The 21,452-nt window shown below is 35.9% G+C and overlaps 1 protein-coding gene across 8 annotated transcripts in view; it reads left to right on the top strand.

The window, feature by feature from the left end:
• IQCJ (IQ motif containing J) overlaps positions 1 to 20,696 on the top strand; it is a 240,990-nt gene extending 220,294 nt beyond the window's left edge. For all 8 annotated transcript variants that reach the window (XM_064585819.1, XM_064585821.1, XM_064585826.1 and 5 more), the window contains 2 exons: positions 3,767 to 3,849; positions 19,808 to 20,696. In XM_064585819.1, coding sequence (XP_064441889.1) covers positions 3,767 to 3,849; positions 19,808 to 19,883 — 159 coding nt within the window. In that variant the 3' untranslated portion in view covers positions 19,884 to 20,696. The remainder of the gene's footprint in view (positions 1 to 3,766; positions 3,850 to 19,807) is intronic.
• Positions 20,697 to 21,452: the final 756 nt, after the last annotated feature.

Raw genomic sequence — 21,452 nt, 5'->3', positions numbered from 1 at the left:
TGCAGCTCTGGTGAGCTAGAGTGTCAAATCCCCTTGTTGAGACTCAAAGTGCATCCTCTGTTATAAAATCCAGTTTCAGAATTACAAATCAGTATTTCACTCATTGGGTGAGTATGAAAGATGCTTTAGGATCCAAGGAGAAGTTGGATGTGGTAGCCCTGGAGTAAGATCTACTATTGTATTCCTTTTATTCTAGAACCTCATTGGCCTAAGGCTCTTTGGGACTTTCTTTCTTTTTGTAAATAAGACATCACTGGGGAGGGGGTAGTTATTCACATCCCTAGATTAGGTCTGCATCATCTGTTCACTCATTCAACACTACTGTGTGCTGGCCTTTGCCAAGCACTGGTGATATGATCACCCAAATACACTCAACCTCTGCCCTTGCAGAATTTACATAATTCCCCAGTCATGGTTGGCAATTCTTGTCCCAGATGCACTGGTAACTTATAGGAGATAATAACATTTTATTGATTAGTTGTATAGAAGGTTTTAGATATTATTTTTAATAAAAATCTGACTGCTGAAATATCTTCCAGAGCAGAATTTCCCATATTGTGGTACCTGGAATTTTAGTTTCATTGGATATTGATGGATGTTAATTGGGGGAAGGGTGAAATAAGCCAAATTATTTATATCAGGACCTCTTAGAGCCTTCCTAACCTAATACACATTTTGAATTTGTGGGGGAGGGCAGTACTATTTTTCATGTTTTCCAAACTTCTTTGACCATGAATCCCAATAAGAGTCACATCTTATTGGACTATTAATCCATGCAACACTTCAGGAAATGCTGTTCTAGAATTAGTACTTACTGAAGAAAAATTCCAAGAGCTGGAATTTCTAAGTGGCTCAATAATAAAATTAATAGGAGTTGAACAATGCATTTTGAAAACTTCCAATGAAATTTTTACACTCCTTTTTATAGGCCTTTAATATAGAACTGTATTATGCAAATACAAATATTATTAAGTTACTTCACATGTAAAACCTGTTACAGTAGCTGGCTGGTAGAGTTTAAATAAAAAGGACAAGCCTAGTTAACAATGTAACAGTGTTGGAGATGTAGTTTTAGGAAGCCAATAAATAACTCCTTTTCCCCATCTTGATTTAGGAACTTATTTTGAAAGGCAAGAGATTTAGGAAGAGTGATAACAAAATCTCATCTTTATTTACTGTCAAAGCTGGATTTGAGGGTGTAACTCTGACTTGTGGCACCACTGAGCTCCCTACTACTGACCTTTGTAGGGAAACCTACCAATCCTGGGGAGCACTGAAAACTGCCAGCTTCACCCACAGAACTTGTGCAGGGAGATGGATCCCATAGAAAGATGCAGAGAGAATGATACTGGGCTGCCCAGTCCCTTTGCCGAATCCTCCAATCAGGGTTACTTATTCCACCTTCATGGAGAGGATTGAAGTGTGGGAGTATTTAGGAAAGTTCTTCCTCATGGAAGCCTGAGGACATGAGAAGAAGGGAGCCCTCAACATTGGCTGCTTCATGTAGCAACAACTTGGCCTTTTATTTTTTTACATATTTTGATTTTTATAAGGTTGTATACATTGTACTATATTAATTATTGCAATGTTTTCCAAATAAGAATTACTTTGGGAATTTTAAAATATATATATAGATTTCAGGACCACAGCAGATCTATTGCATCAGAATATCTGAGAAGAGGCCTGAGATTCTGTATTTTAAAAAATTTTTTTAAATGTAATCCTCATCATTATAGTATAAAAAGCACTGTTATAGGAATTGCAAAAAAGTAATAAATTTTATTTAGTAAACTTACAATAACAGAGCACACAGGTGATCAATATTTCTTCCAATTTTTATTTCAGTGTTTTAGCATGGCATAGATACACCTTGGGGAGGTGCTGAAGCAAATGTTTCCTGATTTGATACCAAAACAATCACTATTGTTTTAATGGAATTTCCCCAGTGGCACTGGTTGTGTAGAAAATTCCATTTTCTCTTCTCCAGACTTACGGTTCTTTCTCAAAAATGTGACAATATATACTATGCTCTTCCAGAAAGGTTTCTGTTGTTTGATCCAGTTTGTTTTTTATTAAAGGGGGATACATTCAATAAACTCTGATTAGTTTTAAATTATTCTTCACTTTGGTTGTGAAGATTATTTAGTTGGCATGAAAGGGTATTGATTATTTAACTATTAGCTGACGGGAATGTCAACTCTGACTAAAAATCCTCAAGTGTGATGTGTGACTACATAGTTGAGAAAGAGAAAAGAAATACATTACACAGAATGGAAATGGGCATTTCTCATTATTATACATTCTTTAAAATAGTATCTATGTTTACTAACACCAGTTACATATACAGATGAGGTATAGTTAAAATTTTAATTGTTGCTTTACTCAGAGCTGAAAAATATCTAAAAGTAGTAAGTTAAAGTTTTCTACCAACATTTGAAAACATACTCAGATCCTTCCAGTACGATTTTTTTATGTCTTTGAAACATTTAAAAAATTTCATTGCATAGGGACGCTTGGGTGGCTCAGTCGGTTAAGTGTCTGCCTTCAGCTCAGGTCATGATCCCGGGATCCTAGGATCGAGCCTCACATCAGGCTCCCTGCTCAGCAGGGAGTCTGCTTCTCCCTCTACCCCCCCACCTTGTGCTCTCTCTTGCTCGCTCTGCTCTCTCTCTCTCTCAAATAAATAAATAAAATCTTAAAAAATTTTTCATTGCATAAAATGTTGTTAGAAGTTGAAGACAGTTGCCTTAATTTTTATTTTGCAATTTTCATGGATTGATTTTAAAAAGAATAAGTTTTTTTTTTAGCTTGCTAAAAATTCTGTAAAGATTTTTTAGGAGTAGATTCTATGTCTCTACAGTTCCTCTAGTTCTCATAACAGCTCCTTCTTCACTATATACACTGAGTTAATTACAATTATTCATTTCCAAAACAGCACCAGAAGCTGATTTTAAGTTAAACAGACACGCTGCTTCACATGTGAGCAATAAATTGATTTTCTCTTCATGGCAGTATTTTGATAGGGTTAAGTATATTGATAGAAGACCATGCTATTTAATGCAAGTAGATTTTCAAGAAAATCACTATGCCAAACACTTCACTAGAAGGACTTCATCTATATACAGCAGCAACTGTGACCTGCTTTAGAGATGACATCATTGGGTGTCATGTGGCTCTTTATACGTTTCAGCTTCAGAAGGAGATAATCTGTGAAAGCCACAAGAGCCTGATTTCTTCTGTGATAATCTTCAGCAGACAGAGTCTAAAGCTACAGTAAGGCATACCTGTTTACATAGTGTGTGCAGTGCCTTGTTGAATTCTGAGCTTCATTTCATTTTACTATTTTTATCAAAAAAGTAGATGCAATGATAGGATGAAGTGAATTGGATGCTTTGGAGTAATGGGAGCTTGTTTTCTGCATTAAGATCAAGAACTTTTATGGAATCCTCTGTTGTCTGGATAGCCTTGTATTGTGTGTGTGTGTGTGTGTGTGTATTTTCAATCTGAAGAACACCGAAGAAAATCAGCAAACTTCATTTCCCAAAGAACTCTCTCTCTTTTTTGTCAATACTTGAAGATTTCTGCTCCAAAATCTTCTTTGAGCCATCTGAGCATTGTGGTTGATAACTGAAGGGCAAAGCATCTCCTTTGTAGTATGTGTTACAGAAATTCTTCAGATAACTTTACTTGCTAACACAGGCAACTCTTTATGGATTTCTTTCAAAGCCAGTTCGAATAAATAACTCTTTCCTCTCAAATGGGCAAGGGTAGCTCTTCAGCACCATGGAGAGGTCTGGGCAATGTGGGACGACGATGTGGGACTGTGACCAGAGCAAGCAATCTGAAAGTGTAAGTTTTCCAAATGTCTGTTATCTTTTTTACGTGTATCATATTTTTGCATACATGGAAAGGAAACTCTGACGTCTAGCCGAGCTATGCTAAATTTAGCTATAAAAAGTGATGGCTTTCATTGCATTTCAAATTCAGTATTAATCACTTAAAGATACTATATTAGGAAGTGTTAATATATTAATTTGAAAAATTACTTTCTCATTGCAACAGTTGGTATGTGAATGTTTGGTGCTATGAATTTTGAGAATCTAAGTTTTTGTTTTAATTCGCCATAAATTAATTGCATTGCAGTTGGACAAAACAATTACTTTGGAAATAGCATTTTTATCTACACAATTATAATTCCAACCGTGCAATTTGTTGTCATTTGTAAAAACTCTTCTTGAAAAATAGTTTCTGATTTGTGTTCAGAAGGACAGTTTTAAATTTTTCAATTGCAGGTTATACTTTCATTTATCAAAAAGAGCAAATGTCTAAATATTCTAATGTTGGGACATATAGGGGATATTTGATAACATGAAAATTTTAAATTTACTGGTATAAAATATATACAGTAAAAACCTATAGTAAGTGGAAAGGACAAATCCTTTTATAAAATGACTAGATAATAGGGCACTAAAGACATACTTTTGGCATCACTGAAAATATTTTATTAGTTTCAAAATAGTCCCATTTAATTGTTCAAACCAGAAATTAAAGAAATGGTTTATTCAAAAAATGTCTTTTAGTACCCTTCTTAAGACTGTCAAAGGTGTAATTCTATGATATTATATCACATAACCAATGAAGAAAAGAAACTTCAAATTGCTACCAAAATGACCCCAATAGATATTTTGATTAACTATTCAAATTTGTCTAAGAGAACATAGTGTCATAAAAAAGTAATATAACAAATAATTATCTTTTCTCAGGTCAGTTAAGTGAGGTTTGGAACATTTTTTTTACAATGAACCATTTATTTTAAAGTCTAATAAAACTATCTTTTTATATTATTGTAATACGGAATTTATTTCCCTCAATGGTTCTTCTCATATGTAAAAAATAGTAGTGAATATAATTTACTTAGCTAAACCCCTAATTCAAATATAACTAATTCTTTTTGTTATAAATAATTTCCAAGTGAATTTGCTATTGCTTCTTAACTCTTTAGTAATTTGGCATTTGATTTTTAGATAAATGGCATTTACATTTTGACAGTGTATGAAGTGCAAGATTTTGGAGGATGCAACTTAATTTTATATTAAGGAGGTCTTGTTAATACATTTTGACTGCTTAGTTTAGTAGATCCACTGATGATTTTTTTAATTGGTGTCAATATTTAAAAGAAATCAGTTTTTGAAAGAATGAAAGGTAGATTTATGATTCTAGTTCTTTTAGTTTCATTTCCCCGAATTTTGTAATCCTGCTTTGATTGTTACAGATGTAGAGTAGTGCCTTTTGTACACTCTTGAAATAACTATTGTGTATACTTCTGTGATTTTAAAACTATGATTATTTCTTTATGATAAACTGCATTCATTTTCTGCTGGTAGTGGACTTTGGACAAATCATTCCGGTTGATTAAACTGTAACATTTTAATTTAGAGTATTTGAGGCTCATGTCATAAAATTCATCTGCTTTATGTCCTGAAATGGGGAGAAATATACCTGATTCAGAAATTTATTCTCTGGCAATCTTTCTCTCTGTGTTTCTCTCTCAAGGATATGATTCACTTATGATATTGTCAGAAGTGTAACATTTTATATTTTTTTGCACACATTTTAGTGATGTATTTGTAATAACAGCTATCTAGCACATACATTTTGTAGTTGAGATATGGTTGTCTGTGTATTTATTTAACCAAAAATTGTTCCTATATGACAAACTATAAACATGTTTTGGCTTCTGCTTTGATAGCCTTTCAATCATTGTTGAAATAGCATAGGTCATCTGAACAATAGAAATATATTTGGAGCTATTTAGACTGAACCATTCACATTTCTTTCTTCTTCTTCTTCTTTTTTTTTTTTTTGTTTATAACATTCTGGTGGTAGCAGATGTGTGTGAACAATCTTAAATTTAGTTGAGTGACATTTTGCTTTTCTTGCCAATGTAAAAATATGCTCATGGATCTCTTTTTCATGGTCCACCCATCCTTGCAAAGGCTTGACAACCTTTGAGTACAAAGGATTTAAGGGCATATTTACTTAGTTGAAAACCACCCTAGTTAGGATGCTTTGCAGGGTGGCTGAATATAGAGGGAGCTGATTGGCAGGTGAGGTTCTTACAGCTATTTTCAACCCATTTTTGGCACTAAGAAGGTTAAGTTGTTTTTGGAAATTGTTTTTATATCCCAGGTACTCACTCACAGACTCATTTCTGTTGCACCAATCTCCATCACAGCTTCCAATCGAAAGCAGCTCTTGTAGCTAGCATCCCAACAGGACCAGTCTCAGTAGGGGAGAGCCTGAAAGTGGAACATGTTGTAGGAAAATCCCAAAGGGTAGTTTCTTAGAGGGGAAATAGGGATTCTTGAGATTATTTTAGTGAAGCAGGACCCTAATTCGTTCCAAATGGATTCTGGGTTTTAGTAAGTTTCTAGCATTATGGATAGAGTGACATCAGGTGCCCAAAGGGCTGTTCTTCAGCTTTTTAGAGAATCACCCCGGGTTGAGGCTTCTGAACAGAGATTTCCATCAAGTGATTTTTGTTTTTAGTGTCATATTTTACCATTAAATGTTCCTTCCTCTCCCAATTTTACCCACAAGATACATTCTTACTTTATAGTACATGTTGGGCCTAAGTAGATATGACCTAAATTTCACTGATGTGAAATTTATATTAAATATTACTAGAAACTATGGAGTAATCTGAACCACTTCAGAGAACTGAAAAGTGCTTAGAGACTTCCTAAGGAAGATATCCAAGTAAGCTGAAAGAACAGAAATATCTTCCGAAGAGAAATAAGTCTGAATACCATGCATTTCTCATTTTAACTAGTCTTTCAAATCCCAGTACCTCCAAATGAATCTGGCTCCCTCCCATAAGTAAACTCAAGCCAGAGCATATAAAACACAAGCACATACCCGGGCAGCCAGTTACTGGGATGAATTCAGGTCATTTCCATCTTTTCTAATTTGTTTTGTGCTCCTAATTTTCATCTTACTTGGATCTTTGACACCATCTCATTGGCACTTCTGCACTTGACACTCTACATTTCACAGTGCCTGACATCATTAATAAGACCCATCTTGGTGGAAAACCCATTTTGAATTCAACATTCTGCAGTGATATCAATAGCATATTTCTCCAGGATGTTTGATCTTTGACCCCTGTGCAACACAATGGCAGGAAAAAACATTTCTCCACCTGGGGTTTCAAGGTGGGTGTACTGGAACTGATGGACCTATACTGGGCAGGTCAGAGTTTTGGCATAGAAAGCAGATCTGTTGATAATCCATGATATCTATATGTTTTAGTAATTGTTCAAAGGTAGACTCAGCCTAACAATTTGAGGGTAGTTAGAAAAGAATATCAAACTTCAGTGCCTTAAAACAAGTCATACAAATTTATCCATTTTAAATTTTATTGGAATTATTAGGAATATTAATAAAGGCATTATATCTGGACTTCAGTATGACTTTGAAGTGTTTTTTCTGATATCTTTGAGAAGATAAAAAACTGTGGCTGAGGGCGCCTGGGTGGCTCCAGTTGGTTAAGCGACTGCCTTTGGCTCAGGTCATGATCCTGGAGTCCCGGGATCGAGTCCCGCATCGGGCTCCCTGCTCAGCAGGGGGTCTGCTTCTCCCTCTGCCCTCTTCCCTCTCGTGCTCTCTGTCTCTCATTCTCTCTCTTAAATAAATAAAATCTTTAAAAAAAACACTGTGGCTGAAATAATAATACAAATTGGCTCATTTTTGCTGGTTAAGTAGCCTTATCAAAATAGTGTTAACTAATTAATCAGAGTTAGCCTGGAGATAAATCTCTAGTGGTGTGTAATGGGTTTCTGTTATTTTTATCAATGATCTTAAATATAAGTTTTTTCCTACCTCTCATTTCATAGTTGAGGAAATTTCATTCACAGGAGAGGAGAAACAACTTGTCAAAGGTCAGATAGTAGGTCAGCTCTAAAGTCAGAGCTAGAAAGCAGGTTTTTTTAACCAGGCAAGGGAATTTCTACTGGGGTATGTGGTCTCCAAGGAACCGCAATGCTATCTGGGGAATCTATTTGGGAAGGGAAAACAAGGTTAAAGGGGAAAAAGTAGAATCAGAGTTAGAATTTATCTCATCATTATCTCTGGCATAGAGATACTTCAATGCATTAAAAAAAGATTTGAAATTTATTGATCTCTAATAAATTCTACAATTCTATTCAGGATTGTCAAATCTCTAATGAGTTTTTTTGCTTGCATCCTTTCAACCTGTATAGCTGTAGCTGCAAATCTACTGTTAAAGATTCTATCTCAACTGTCATCTGTTCTTTTCCTAATTGAGGGAAATTTCACCAATTCAAAGACTCAAAATTTACCTCTCATTTCAGAGGTAAATAAAAATAACAGCCTTTCTTCTGGTGCTGCTCTGAATTTGAAATTTTTTCTTGACCAACTAAGTTTTTACCATATGTAGTATATTTAGGCTATTGTGTAACAAATAGATCTCCAAAAGTATAATCGCTCAAATAGCTGAAGTTTATTTCTTGGTTAGGTATCAATACTGGACTGGTGAGTAGATCAGTGGGGCAGTCCTTCTTCATACAATCGTTTAGCAAATGCACGATGTTGGGGGCTCTGCCATCTTCAACAAGTGGCTTCCAAGGCTATCCTAAAGTCATCTACATTCCGGTAAATCAGAAAGGGAAAAGGAAATGGAGCAGCACATGTGGAAGGTTTTAGTGGGCCAGGTTTGAATGAGACACACATCACTCAACTCACGTTCTTTTTACTGAACTCAGTCAGATGACATACTTAACTGCAAGGGAGACTGGGAAACATAGTCCTATAGGATACATAAAAATAAGACGAGAATGGATTTTAGATCATTTAGTACTTTCTGCTATACCTGTGCTTCCTCCACCTGGAAGGAATTCTTCCTCCAAACCTATAGTTCCTGCTGCTACAAACTTGACATATGTTGCTGGATTTGCTTGATGTTAACTTCTCTACATCCTTTGCCACTGCCTATTTCAGTCTTCCAGGTTACAAATTACAGAACCTGACCCTAGTTAATTGCAGCTAAAAATGAATTTATTAGAATAATAAAAATGTATTTATTAGAAAAATTATTTTATTATCAGCTATCTCACTGGATCGACAGGAAGTCTAGAGAATCATGCTCAGAAGTAAAGGGGGAACTAAGGGAATGTGGTTGACCAGAACCTCAGACAAAGTCACACCTACAGGAAGACATTGTTCAAGTGCTGCTGGCCTCATGGGATGTGGATACAGTGGTCATAAGGAGCTCTAAAACGTCCCTTGCTTTGCTGGGACATTTCTTCCAGATTCAGAGTGCTGAATAGGGTCATACCCTTGACTGGTTTAGATCATGTGTTCAAAGCCAGATTGCTAGGATTCAGGGAAGGAAAGTTACTTTTGTAGTTGGTGGGGGGGGGGGGGGTTGGTTAGAATCCTATTTCTTGCTGTTACTTCCATAACAGTGGATTCTATAATTCAGATGTACTAAAAATAAATGACAGAAATCTACCATGCCTGCTGTTTTAAGATGCCCCTAATGCTGCATTAGATCTACTGATGGCCTTCACCAATTCTTACAGCTAATAAAGTGGCCTCATGCCTAGACTTTGCCTTATTGCTCTGCCTAGACTATGCCTTGTTATTCCTCCTGGGATGTGTTTCGGTCACTCTCACCAGTTTAGTACCTCAACCCACCTACTATCCTTTGTGAGACTTGCTCTAGCCTTTTTTGATGTTAGTTGAACTTTTCAGGTTCTTTCCTACAATACTTCGGCATTGTTTTGAGAACCAAATTCAGACCTGGGACCTATGTGATAAGTTTTCATGGCCAGGGCCCAGATATTAGACCCACCTCCTGTGGGATTTTATCATCTATAAAATGAATGAGTTGGTTCAATTCCCATTAGTCTCACAGGGACACCAAGAAGCTTAACAAGATGGTGCTTTGAGATATTTGGAACACAGGGTGGCATTATCACATTATTATTTTCACAAGCTGTTCACCTGAAGGGAGAAAATAAAGAGGGGAAATTTAATGCCAGAGAGGTTTTTGGCACTTTGTCAATTCGACATTAGCTTTGAGGGCTTTTGGAATTTTGCCTGAAATTTTCAGTACCAAGCAGCTAAAAGCTATGTTTTTCTGGGCTTGTGATATTTCTGTCCCCAGGGATGGCATTAAGCATTTGTGAGGGATGAACTGTGCCAGACCCATTTTCCAGTGTCCCACCAACAGACACAAAAAAAGCAACGCACACTCTGTAAATTGCTGCTCATACCCACTTTTCACACTTGGAACAGCACCTCTGACTTGTGCCAGTAGAAAAGGGGTGGGATATATGCATATGTTAAGGAAGCTCCCTGTCTGACGCATAGACTGTGGCTGGCTGGCTTCCATTTGAATGGTCAGATGGGCCCTACTGAAGGCCACAGAACCTTTTTTTAGACCTTTGAAAATCACCCCATCATCATCTTCTTTGAAAGAGAGCTATTGGTGATGCAAATATCACTTTTGCCAATTAAACCAAGTAGGCTAATTAGAAGATAGGGAGAAGTATGTACTTTTGGAACTTCTACTAATGATTTTGGAAGAAAGAGAAAGGCAGGAAAACTTGTTGGAATCCAGGGAAGAATTTATTTATGTGACTGAAATTTAAGCCATGTGATAATAATTATACAGAAAGGTTCTAAATGGTTTTCTTTATTTGGACCAGAATCATTTTCAAATACAAGGGCTTCTACATATGTACCTAAAATACATGTTTATGTATATTTTAAAAATAATAATATGCCATTTATATATTCAAGTAAAAAAGGTTAATAGGAATTATTCAGTGGCAAAAGCTAAAAGGTCCAGCTTCAAACCTGCTTACTCTTATGTAAATATGTTTTGCATTTTTATAAAGACTAACAAATCTGAGCTTTGTTAGGAAGAAGGGTGCAACTTGCATTTTAAAACAAAGTACAGGGCGCCTGGGTGGCTCAGTCAGTTAAGCATCTGCCTTTGGCTCAGGTCATAGATCTCAGGGTCCTGGAATGGAGCAAGGCAGTCTCAGGCTCCCACTCAGGGCGGAAGTCTGTTTCTCCCTCTTCCTCTGTCCCTCCCCTCCCTTGTGCACTCTCTCTTTCTGTCTCAAATAAATAAATAGAATCTTAAAAAACTAAAAAATAAAGTACAGTGACAACTAGTTTATCTAAAACTTAGGAAATGAGGCTTCTACTTAAGTGAAATCTACCAATAATGGCAGGTTATCTTTTTTTGTTTTTCATATTTTCAATGACAATGTTTGTAATTACATTATAAAATTCTCTGGCTTATTTTATAGTAATGCTTATTTATTTCTAATTATAATGTGTATCTATGCTCATTTTAGAAAATATAGACAGAGTTTAAAAATATATCTCACCCTTAATCCAATAAATGAAACTACCATTGTTAATATTTTGGTGAATTCCTTAGAATTATACATATACAGTAGAAATTTTATGTGTATGTATACCTTAAGAAATATTTCCAATATTTTGAGCTTTGCTTTTTAAACTCGGTGTTTTAATTTATATGTCATTAAAATTCTTCAAAGTCTGATGAATGTTTGTATAATATTAAATCATATAGATATATGAGCTATAATTCATTGAACCATGCCACTGTTGATATCAACAGCATCAATATTGGGGGTGTTTTTGTATTTTTACATTTCTGTTTCTTTACAAGAGATTACTATAAGTAGAATACAAATTTTTATAAGATTTTCTAAGGGTCTTGATATTAACACATCACATTTGTGGAACTCTTCTGCCAATATTATGAATCTGATAGATTGAAAATAGCATGTGTTTTAATCATATTTCTTTTTAAAATTTTTGTGGTTTAACATTTTCAGTATGTTTTGTGGGCATTTAACTTTATTTTATGAATTGTCTGGCTATGTTTTCCCCTATTGTTATATTGAGGTTTCATTTTTTTTCAATTATTTGTAAAAGATCCTTAAATATTATGTATATTAATCTTTTGCCTGCATATCTGTGGAAAATATTTTCTTAAATTGTATGTTCATTTTTGTTTGTACTGTTTCAATGTATAGAATTTTAAATAATTATTTTAATAAAATAAAATCTATTTAGTGTCTCTTTTTACCTACATATTTTTTTTAATGGTTTCATCTTTAACACTTGTCTTAAGTTCATTTGAAATTTTGATATATGGTGGGAGGAAAAGCAATAATATTATTTTACTCCAAGTAGTTTACCCATTACCTGAGCACCATTTACCAACTGTTCTTTTGTTCTCTACTGGCTTGTGACATGATCTTTGTCACATGTTAAAAATCTATTAGAATCTCTTTCTGAACCACTTTCCTGGTTACATCTGTCAATTTTAGCCCCTTTATCAGACTATTTTACATATTCCATCCTTATGAGATTTTAATATCAGGTAGAGAAATTATCCACTTCATTTCTTTTCATGTTCTTGGTTGGTCATATCAGTCCAGATAAACTTTAAAAGTTAGCTTCCAAAACACATCTTTGGCAACTTTAATTGTAATTGTACCAGATCTTTAAGCTGATATGATAAGAACTGATATCTTTACAAATTTGTTCTTGCTATCTAGGAATATAGTATATGTAGATAAGTAAAGATGTAGTTATAGATATCAGGAAAGATTTGAAATTTCACCATAAACATTTCCTACTTTTCTTATTTACAAATTGGTTCCTTTTTTCCTTTCTCTATCTCTAAATGATTATCACTAGAATATAGGAAGTAATAAGATTTTATGTGTTGATTTGTATCTGTTAATCTATTGAAATCTCTTATTAGCATTTAAGAGTTTTCAGTTGATTTTGGGGGGTTTTTAAGCATGCAGTCTTTTCATCTGCAGAAAATAATAAATGTGCCTCCTTTCTAATAGTCATATTGTATTGACTAAATAATCCAGCCTAAACAATGTAGGTTGTCTCATTATCTTTACTTGATATGATGAGTTATGTTTTGGAAATTAAACATTCTCGCATTATGTAATCATCACTGTTTGGTTTTAATGGGTAGTTTCTTCCTAAGTTGTTTTTTATTTCTATTTTCTGGTATGTTAAGTTTTCACAGCTCTTCTAATAAAGTAAAATTCACCTGTAGTTTGAGATATTTTTCTCAAGTTTTCAATTTTAGGGTTATACTGGCTTTGTAAAATGTATTGAGAAGCTTCCCAGGTTTTCCTTTGGCCTCTAATATTTCCTTGAAAGTTTTAAAAAAACTTCTTAATAAAACTTTCATACATAAAGTCTTTTCTTATAGGTTTTTAAAAATAAAATTTATATTTCTTCCAAAATTGTTGTATATTCAGGCTTTTTACATTGTAAGCTAATTCTGGTGCTTATTTTCCAAGATATATCAGTGACTACCTTGAGACTAATTAGCATATTATAAAGGTTATTTTTATTTTAGAAATTTCTCTCTCTATATTCTTTTATTAATTCTCATATTTCTAATTTCATTAATTTTTCTTGTAACAATCAGCAATTATATTAATCAATTCTTCTGTATTTTCTAATAATACATTTCATTGTTTAAATTTAATGTTTACTTTGCCTTTTAGCTTTGGGGATATTTTGTCCTTCTACTTATTATTTCTTCAGCTTAGTGCATAGATAACTTATTTATTTATTGGATTAATATTTTATATTAATTATATTAATAATATATAATATATAATTATATTAATATTTTAATATTTTAACAACAAAAGTTTTTGAGACAGGCAAGAAGATTATTTACTGGAATATTAGAGAACATCTTTTGTAGCTTTTATGCATGAATTCTAGTCTAACGTATTTCCAGTTTAAGATGATACCTCGCTGATATCCCCTCATGTAATTGCCTCTAATTTTCCACTAAAATACTTATGAAGTCCCAGTAAAAGATGAAAATGAACATCAACATTGAAAACTCAGACTGATTGACAGCTTTTTGCTGGAATCTTAGAGGAACCTGAACTAACAATAGAGTCAGTGAAGGTGGACAACCTTGAGGGCCGACACATGCTTCAACTCACAAACAAAGCAGCTTCAAAAAGTGAACTGTCAAGGAATAAAGAGAATGTTCTCTCTGTGGGAAGGGTGTTCTTACTTGGTAGTTGTTGCACTCTGCCCCTCACACATATACACACACCATACCATCTTTCTATAATCCTGTCACTAGCCTATTTCTCCCTCAGGTTTTCCCATTCCAGCAAATTGCCACTGAGACGGTCAGCAGAGAACTCTGGAAGACATCCTTGATTGCTTCCCTTCCTTACCATCACCTCATCTTTCCCATCCACATCTGATCTACCAGGTTTTGAGTCTATCTTCAAAAATATCTCTTAATCCACTCATCAGTCGATGGGCATTTGGGCTCTTTCCATAATTTGGCTATTGTAGATAACGCTGCTATAAGCATCGGGGTGCATGTATCTGTTTGAATTAGTATTTTTGTTTTCTTTGGGTAAATGCCTAGTAGTGCAATTGCTAGATCATAGGTATACAATGGAATATTACTGAACCATAAAAAGAATGAAATCTTGCCATTTGCAATGACATAGAACTAGAGAGTATTATGCTAAGTGAAATAAGTCAGTCAGATTTAAGAAACAAAAGAGATGAACATAGGGTAAAGGAAAAAAAAGAGAGGGAGGCAAACCATGAGAAACTTAACTCAGAGAACAAACTGAGGGTTGCCTGAGGGGAGGTGAGTGGGGGATGGGCTAAACAGATGAGGGGTATTAAGGAGAGCACTTGTTGTGATGAGCACTGGGCATTATATATAAGTGATGAATCACTAAATTCTACACCTGAAACTAACATTACACTATATGTTAACTAACTAGAATTTAAATAAAAACTTGAAACATAAAAAATAAAAAATGAAAGTGTCAAAATCTCAATAAAACCCCCAAAACAAACAAAAACAAAAGTGTCTGTTAAGTATGTAACTTTTCTTCATTAGCACTGCCAACACATTGGCCTAAACCACTATTATATGTCACTAAATCACCACCATAGCCTCCAGTGTTGAGTTCCCCTCCAGCTCTCACCCAGTCTCCACAAAGCAGCCACTACAAAATCTAAATTTATTAAAACCTAAATTGGATTACACCATCCCTTTACTTCAGTAGCATCCAATTATACATTAAATAAAATGCAAACTCCTTACCCTGATCTATAAGTCACAATTTTGTTTCTTGCTCTGGCTTTTACCTGTTTCCAGTCTATGGTCTGAAACTACACTGCAATTCTGAGAGGTCCTTGTTGACAATACTAAGTAGCAATCTGTCCGGAAGCATTATAAGTAAGGCGAAGAGCTGGTAGGTAATGCAAAAGAGATCTCAGACAAATAGGAGGCATGTGTCATTTCTCCCTCCATACTTCCTTTTCTCTGCTTGTTGTCCTGGATATCAGATTACCTGCCAAGCTTTCTTGAAAGCCTATTATTCTCAGGATGTCATTTAGACAATTTGACTCAATAGTTATTGAATGGAAAATAATACTTTCTCTATCTCTCTTTCTTACTCTGTGGGAGGGGGGAGGCAGGTGAGAGGGATATAGAGAGAATCTTCTTTCAGATAATTATTTTCTTTAGAGGAAAATCGCAGTAACACAGGGGGATTTCCAGGAACTAAGGGGCACAAAGATTAGGTAAGGTCAAAAACTACAAGGCAGTGATCTTGGGTTCATCCTAACTCCAAAGACTGTGCTGTGCAGGTGCCATGTCTTTGGAGCATTGTGATCATCCATTTGGAATGGATCCCCTGGTGCCAAACAATGTGGACAAGTTATATAACTACTCTTGGACTCAGTTTCCACATTTATACAATGAAGAGGTTGGATTAATTGCTCATTAAGATATTTGGGAAGTACACTCTGATGGCTTCATGTACTAGGGCAAGTAGCATGCTTCCAAAACCCACAAACATTTGCTTTAGCAGCATTTGATAAATGTGGATTAGTTTTATCTTACTACTAGCAGAATGTCTACGTAGTTTCATCTCTGCATCAACAGTAAGTGACAAATGCTGGTATTATCAATTCGATTTGGGATTTTCAATGAGCACTTATAAGCTGTAACAGCTAATGAGATGCTGTTAAAATATCCTCCTTTGTATTGTGAAACAACTTCGAAAATTTTAACTTGAGAATCTGTAAGTATTTATTTATAGCCTACCTTTTGGCTGAGATTTGAGATGACATTTTTTCTTTCAACAAAACTCTCAAGTGGCATGCCATGATTTATAATTTTATCTGGTTATTGTCTGCATCTGTTGCAGAAAGTTGAAAAATTATTCAAATCCTGCCAATAAGTATTTAGAGTTATTTTTTCTGCTACTGAAATGTCCACTTTCAAAACATTGTGAAGTCTTCATACAGAATTAAGGTTGGGCTTTTTAGAGGAAAAAAAAAGAAAAGGAGAGAATGAGAGAGCAAGTTTTTTCTTTACCCAGAGAAACCAGAAGTAGATTTTAGAGTCTTAAAATACAATAAAAAATCTAGAGTGGCAACAGATTTCTATTTTGCTGCTCGAACTCCCTGGTCTCCTAGGTATTTCATGCTTTTGTTCTGTTTGTCCATAAGAATTAGAAATGCTTTCTCTAAGCATCTTAGAATGGATCAGAACCAGACCACTGATGGAGGGAAAAGTAGTTTTCTCCTCCTTATCTTACTTTATCAGAGTATCTTTTTGCCACTTGACCCAAATTCAGGCTTTGGAGATAGAAATGGCGTGTTTCCTGTAGCATATTTCTATCACCCTAAATGATTCAAGATAGAAGTCACACCCTACATAAAAGGAGCATCCAATAAGGAAGTTTATAGCTGTCCCCAAATTATTCTTTTCATTCAATTTCATTTCTGATTTCAAAATGACGAAGAGTTGCCCATTTAAAAATATCATCTTCAGTACCTTCTACTCTCTTGCCCCCTTCTTTCCTTTGGTTCCCCCCAAATTTTACTTCTGCCTCTAACAGGGATCTTCTCCCTCCCATCTGGCAGAGAATCCTTCCTCTCATTAGACATGATCCACTTCCAGTTCTAACCTCTCATCCTCTGAGAAATAGCACTTTAACACCCCCTGCCCTTGTGGCACTTACTTTATAGATCTCTATTGTCATGTTGCTACTGCCCTTGTTAGAACTGTACATGCTTGTTTTTCCTTCTAGATGGCAGATGTGGTTGGCTTTGACCTTTGTATTTCTCTCAAGATATTTATACCTAAAGATATCCCATAAAATGTCTTGAATTGAATTCACTAGTATGTAATCTTTCTTAATATATAATTAATATTCTCATAAATGTCAATGATAGGGGAAAAACACTAAATAAAATGATGGTTAAATGGGAAAGGGTAGAAACTTCAGGGATTATCAATGTTTGCTTTTCATACTGGGTTGCACAGTTATGTTTCATTGCCCCAAACCTCAATTTCCAATAATAAATAATGTCTTCCCAGAGACAGGAGCTGGGGATGGGGAGGAAGGCAGGGACTGTTCTTGGTAGCCCCAAGATAGACATTATCGTTCTCACTTTTTAAAAGTTTTTATTTTAATTCCAGTTAGTTAACATACAATGTTATATTAATTTCAGGTGTACAATATAGTGATTCACCAATTCCATACATCACCCGGTGCTCATCATAAGTACACTTCTTAATCCTCATCACCTGTTTAACCCATCCCCCCCACCCCTCCTCCTTTCTGTTAGCCATCAGTTTGTTTTCTATAATTAAGAGTCTGTTTTTTGGTTTATCTCTCTCTTTCTGTCTCTTTTATTCCCCTTTTGCTCATTTGTTTTGTTTCTTAAATTCCACATATAAGTCAAATCATATGGTATTTGTCTTTCTCTGACTGACTTATTTCACTTAGCCTTATACTCTCTGTCCCATCCATGTTGTTGCAAATGGCAAGATTTCGTTCTTTTTTATTACCATTCTTTTTTTTTTTTACCATTCTTATTTGTTTTGTTTTGTTTTGTTTTTTTAAAGATTTTATTTATTTATTTGAGAGAGAGAGAATGAGAGAGAGCACATGAGAGGGGGGAGGGTCAGAGGGAGAAGCAGGCTCCCCGCGGAGCAGGGAGCCCGATGCGGGACTCCATCCCAGGACTCCAGGATCATGACCTGAGCCGAAGGCAGTCGCTTAACCAACTGAGCCACCCAGGCGCCCTACCATTCTTATTTGTAAGGGAGGTTAAGTCACTTGCTCAGCCCCTCACAGTCAGTAAGGGCTAGAACCAGAATCTGAACTCAGGGCTATCAGAAGCCAAAAGCCTCGCTCTCCCTTCTCACTTCCTAAACAATGATGCCTTTAAAATATTAATAATGAAAAGAAAAATGTGCAGACGCACCACTGTCAAAGAAAGCCCATCTTTCTTTTATAAGTTTGCTTCCATATTCCAGAGGCCACAAATTCACTGTAAATTTGAAAAGGGTGGGGATTAATTCCTGTCAACTTATTCTTACCATCAGTCCTTTCATGTTGTCAGAAAAACCTTTCTGATGACTCTATAAATTAGCAACCCCATCTCCGTCCACCAAACTCTATCCCCTACAGTGCTATATTTTTCCTCAGAGCATTCATCCCCAGCTGACACATTTGTTTCCTTATTTAGTGCCTATCTTCTGCACATTAGAACCTAAGCGCCATGAAAGTGGGGACTTTTTTCTGGTTTGTTCACTGATGTATCCCCAGCATCAAAGGGTGCCTGAGACACACACATGGTGGACTCCTGGTATATATTTCTTGAAAGGATGAACAAATACAGAAGAGAGGACTCTATAGTTCACCTAACTGATTCAAAATAGTGCTACTGACAGTTCCTCAAGACGGGAAAATCTGGGGTCTTTTTTTTTCTATTTACTTTCCTACAGTCTAAAAGATTTCTACCTCTGCTCGCCATCCTACTTCCCAAACTATCTTCTACAACACCTTTTCTCTTGTTTTTGCCATAGGCGACTTTAATCACAAGTCACCCATATAGATCTAGAGGTGTTAATACTTAACTGCAAAATTTCTTGCACCAAATCTTATCTGTTACCCAGGGGCTCCTCAGTGTCTTAATGATACTACTGCATACAATTCAGCATACACTCTAGAGATTAAAAAAACTTTAATTGCCAAGATTTCTCCCCATTTCTACTCCAATAACTTTATTACTCTAGTCGCTTATTCTGGGAACAATAATTAAGGGCCCTTTATGTTACGTACAGATAGAACAGTGAAAGGAATGGGCACTCCCTCATTGCTTGCAAGGTGGATCAGTCCTAATCCCGTGGACCAGGTCTGCACCTGAAGCCACTTGAACACATACTCAAAGCCAGGGGACTGCAGAAATCTCCATGGAGAACAACATGGAAGTGTTTGTAAAAGACCCATGACACTGAAAGGCAAGCCTGAAGGAAACTAAAAGCATAGGAAATAAAATCTAAAAATTAAGCTTCAGTCTGTTAAAATAAACCTGGTGGGCCTATGCCACATCTTTTCTGGAATTAAGCTAAATGGCCATTTTTATTAAAGTTAATTTTGGAGACTTTTTAATATTTACTGTCAGTTCATCTACTCTAGCCCTCATTGCATTTCAGCAAATGCCACCACCAGCATCTGCCAGATGCTTTAGCCAGAAACTCCAGTGTCTCTGCTTCTCTACATTACTTCCAATCACAAAATCTAACCGTTTTCATTTAAAAAATCTACTTGGCCAATACTCTAGGCAAAACCTAGACTACTGCAATGACCTCTAATTTGATCTTCTCCCATTGTTACAGGTTGAATTGTGTCCCCCCTGAAGATGTTGAAGTTCTAACCCCCAGTACCTGTGAATGTGAAGTTATTTGGAAATAAGGTCTTTGCAGAGGATCCAGTTCAGATGAGTTTATTAGGGCAAGTCTAATCCAATATGACTGATGTCCTTATAAAAAGGGGAGATTTGGACTCAGAAGAAAACACAACAGGGAGAACTCCATGTGAAGATGAAGTCAGAGATCAGGGTGCATCTACAAGCCAAAGGAATGCTATGGGTTGCTAGCAAACCACCGGAAGCTGGGAGAGAGACATGGAATATATCCTCCCTCACAGCCTCAGAAAGAACCCACCCTCCTGACACTTTGACCTCAGATTTCCAGTCTCCAGAATGGGGAGACAATAAATTTGTATTGTTTAAGCAACTCACTCTGCAGTATTTTGTTGTGGACACCTTAGGAAACTAAAACACCTATCTTCTCATTATCTCAAATTCTACTTAAATTTTTAAAAAGTTATACAAGTAATATATTCTCCTTATAAAAACCTCACATTTATTGAAAGCTTTCTTTATGTACCAGACACTAAGTGCTTTAAATGTTATTATATCATTTAGCCCTTATATCAGCCCTATTATCATCTTCATGTTACAGATAAAAACACTGAGGTACAGAGTAATTTGCCTGTGGTCACATGGCTGTTATATGAGCTGGGATTCAAAACCACATGGGGTGGCTCTGGAGGTTGAGTGCTCAAACACCATGGTATAGCCCCTTTGATTACCACGTGGTGCCTTTCCCAAACCCCTGAAAGTAACTGCCATTAGCTTTTGTCTGTAACGTGCTCCATTTACTGTATGTATGTGTACATGCACATGTGTATATGTGTGTCTCTATTAAAAAGTATGCAGCCTTAAACCCTAAAAGAATCACACATATCTTCTTGTAACTTGCTTTTTTTCCACTTAATTTATCTTTTTTTTTTCTTAAGATTTTATTTATTTATTTGACAGAGAGAGACACAGCGAGAGAGGGAACACAAGTAGGGGGAGTGGGAGAGGGAGAGCAGGCTCCCCACTGAGCAGGGAGCCCGATGCGGGACTCGATCCCAGGACCCTGGGATCATGACCTGAGCCGAAGGCAGACCCTTAACGACTGAGCCACCCAGGTGCCCTCCACTTAATTTATCTTAAAAACCCATTTTAGTGAGTGTATATATTCTTTCTGCTTAATAGTCCACTGTATTGTTTTATATCATGAGTATTTATATTTGTGTGCTAAGATGGGGGCAAGGCTTTTGATGTCCTTGGAATGCCTTCCAAGCAGTGGGAGGGGCAGGAAGATATGTCTGTAAGATGGTGGCTTTTGGAAGGGAGGGTAGGGAGAGGGTGCGGGGTGGCCCCAGACCCAGCTTGGGTGGTGCTGATTTCTTCAACATCAGTTTCTACTGAGAATTGACTTTGAGAAAAAGAATGTGGGCCTGGAAACCTCAATATTTGGGATTTATATTCAACTAGGCTTCATTGGTTGAGTCACTTATCTTGTCTAAGCTATATTTATTACTTATATTTAGAAAAGCAGAGGTGATCGTTCTTGTCCTTCACTGTCATAACATTTCTGTGAGGAAAAAATCAAATGAAATAAAATGGCTTCCAGACATAATTGTTTTATG

The sequence above is a fragment of the Mirounga angustirostris genome, unplaced genomic scaffold (genome assembly GCF_029215605.1).
Source record: "Mirounga angustirostris isolate CCGP_5_RB_7025 unplaced genomic scaffold, mMirAng1.0.hap1 SCAF_1, whole genome shotgun sequence".
In the NCBI taxonomy this organism is placed as follows: Eukaryota; Metazoa; Chordata; class Mammalia; order Carnivora; family Phocidae; genus Mirounga; species Mirounga angustirostris.
This window is presented reverse-complemented; position numbering and strand designations above follow the sequence as displayed.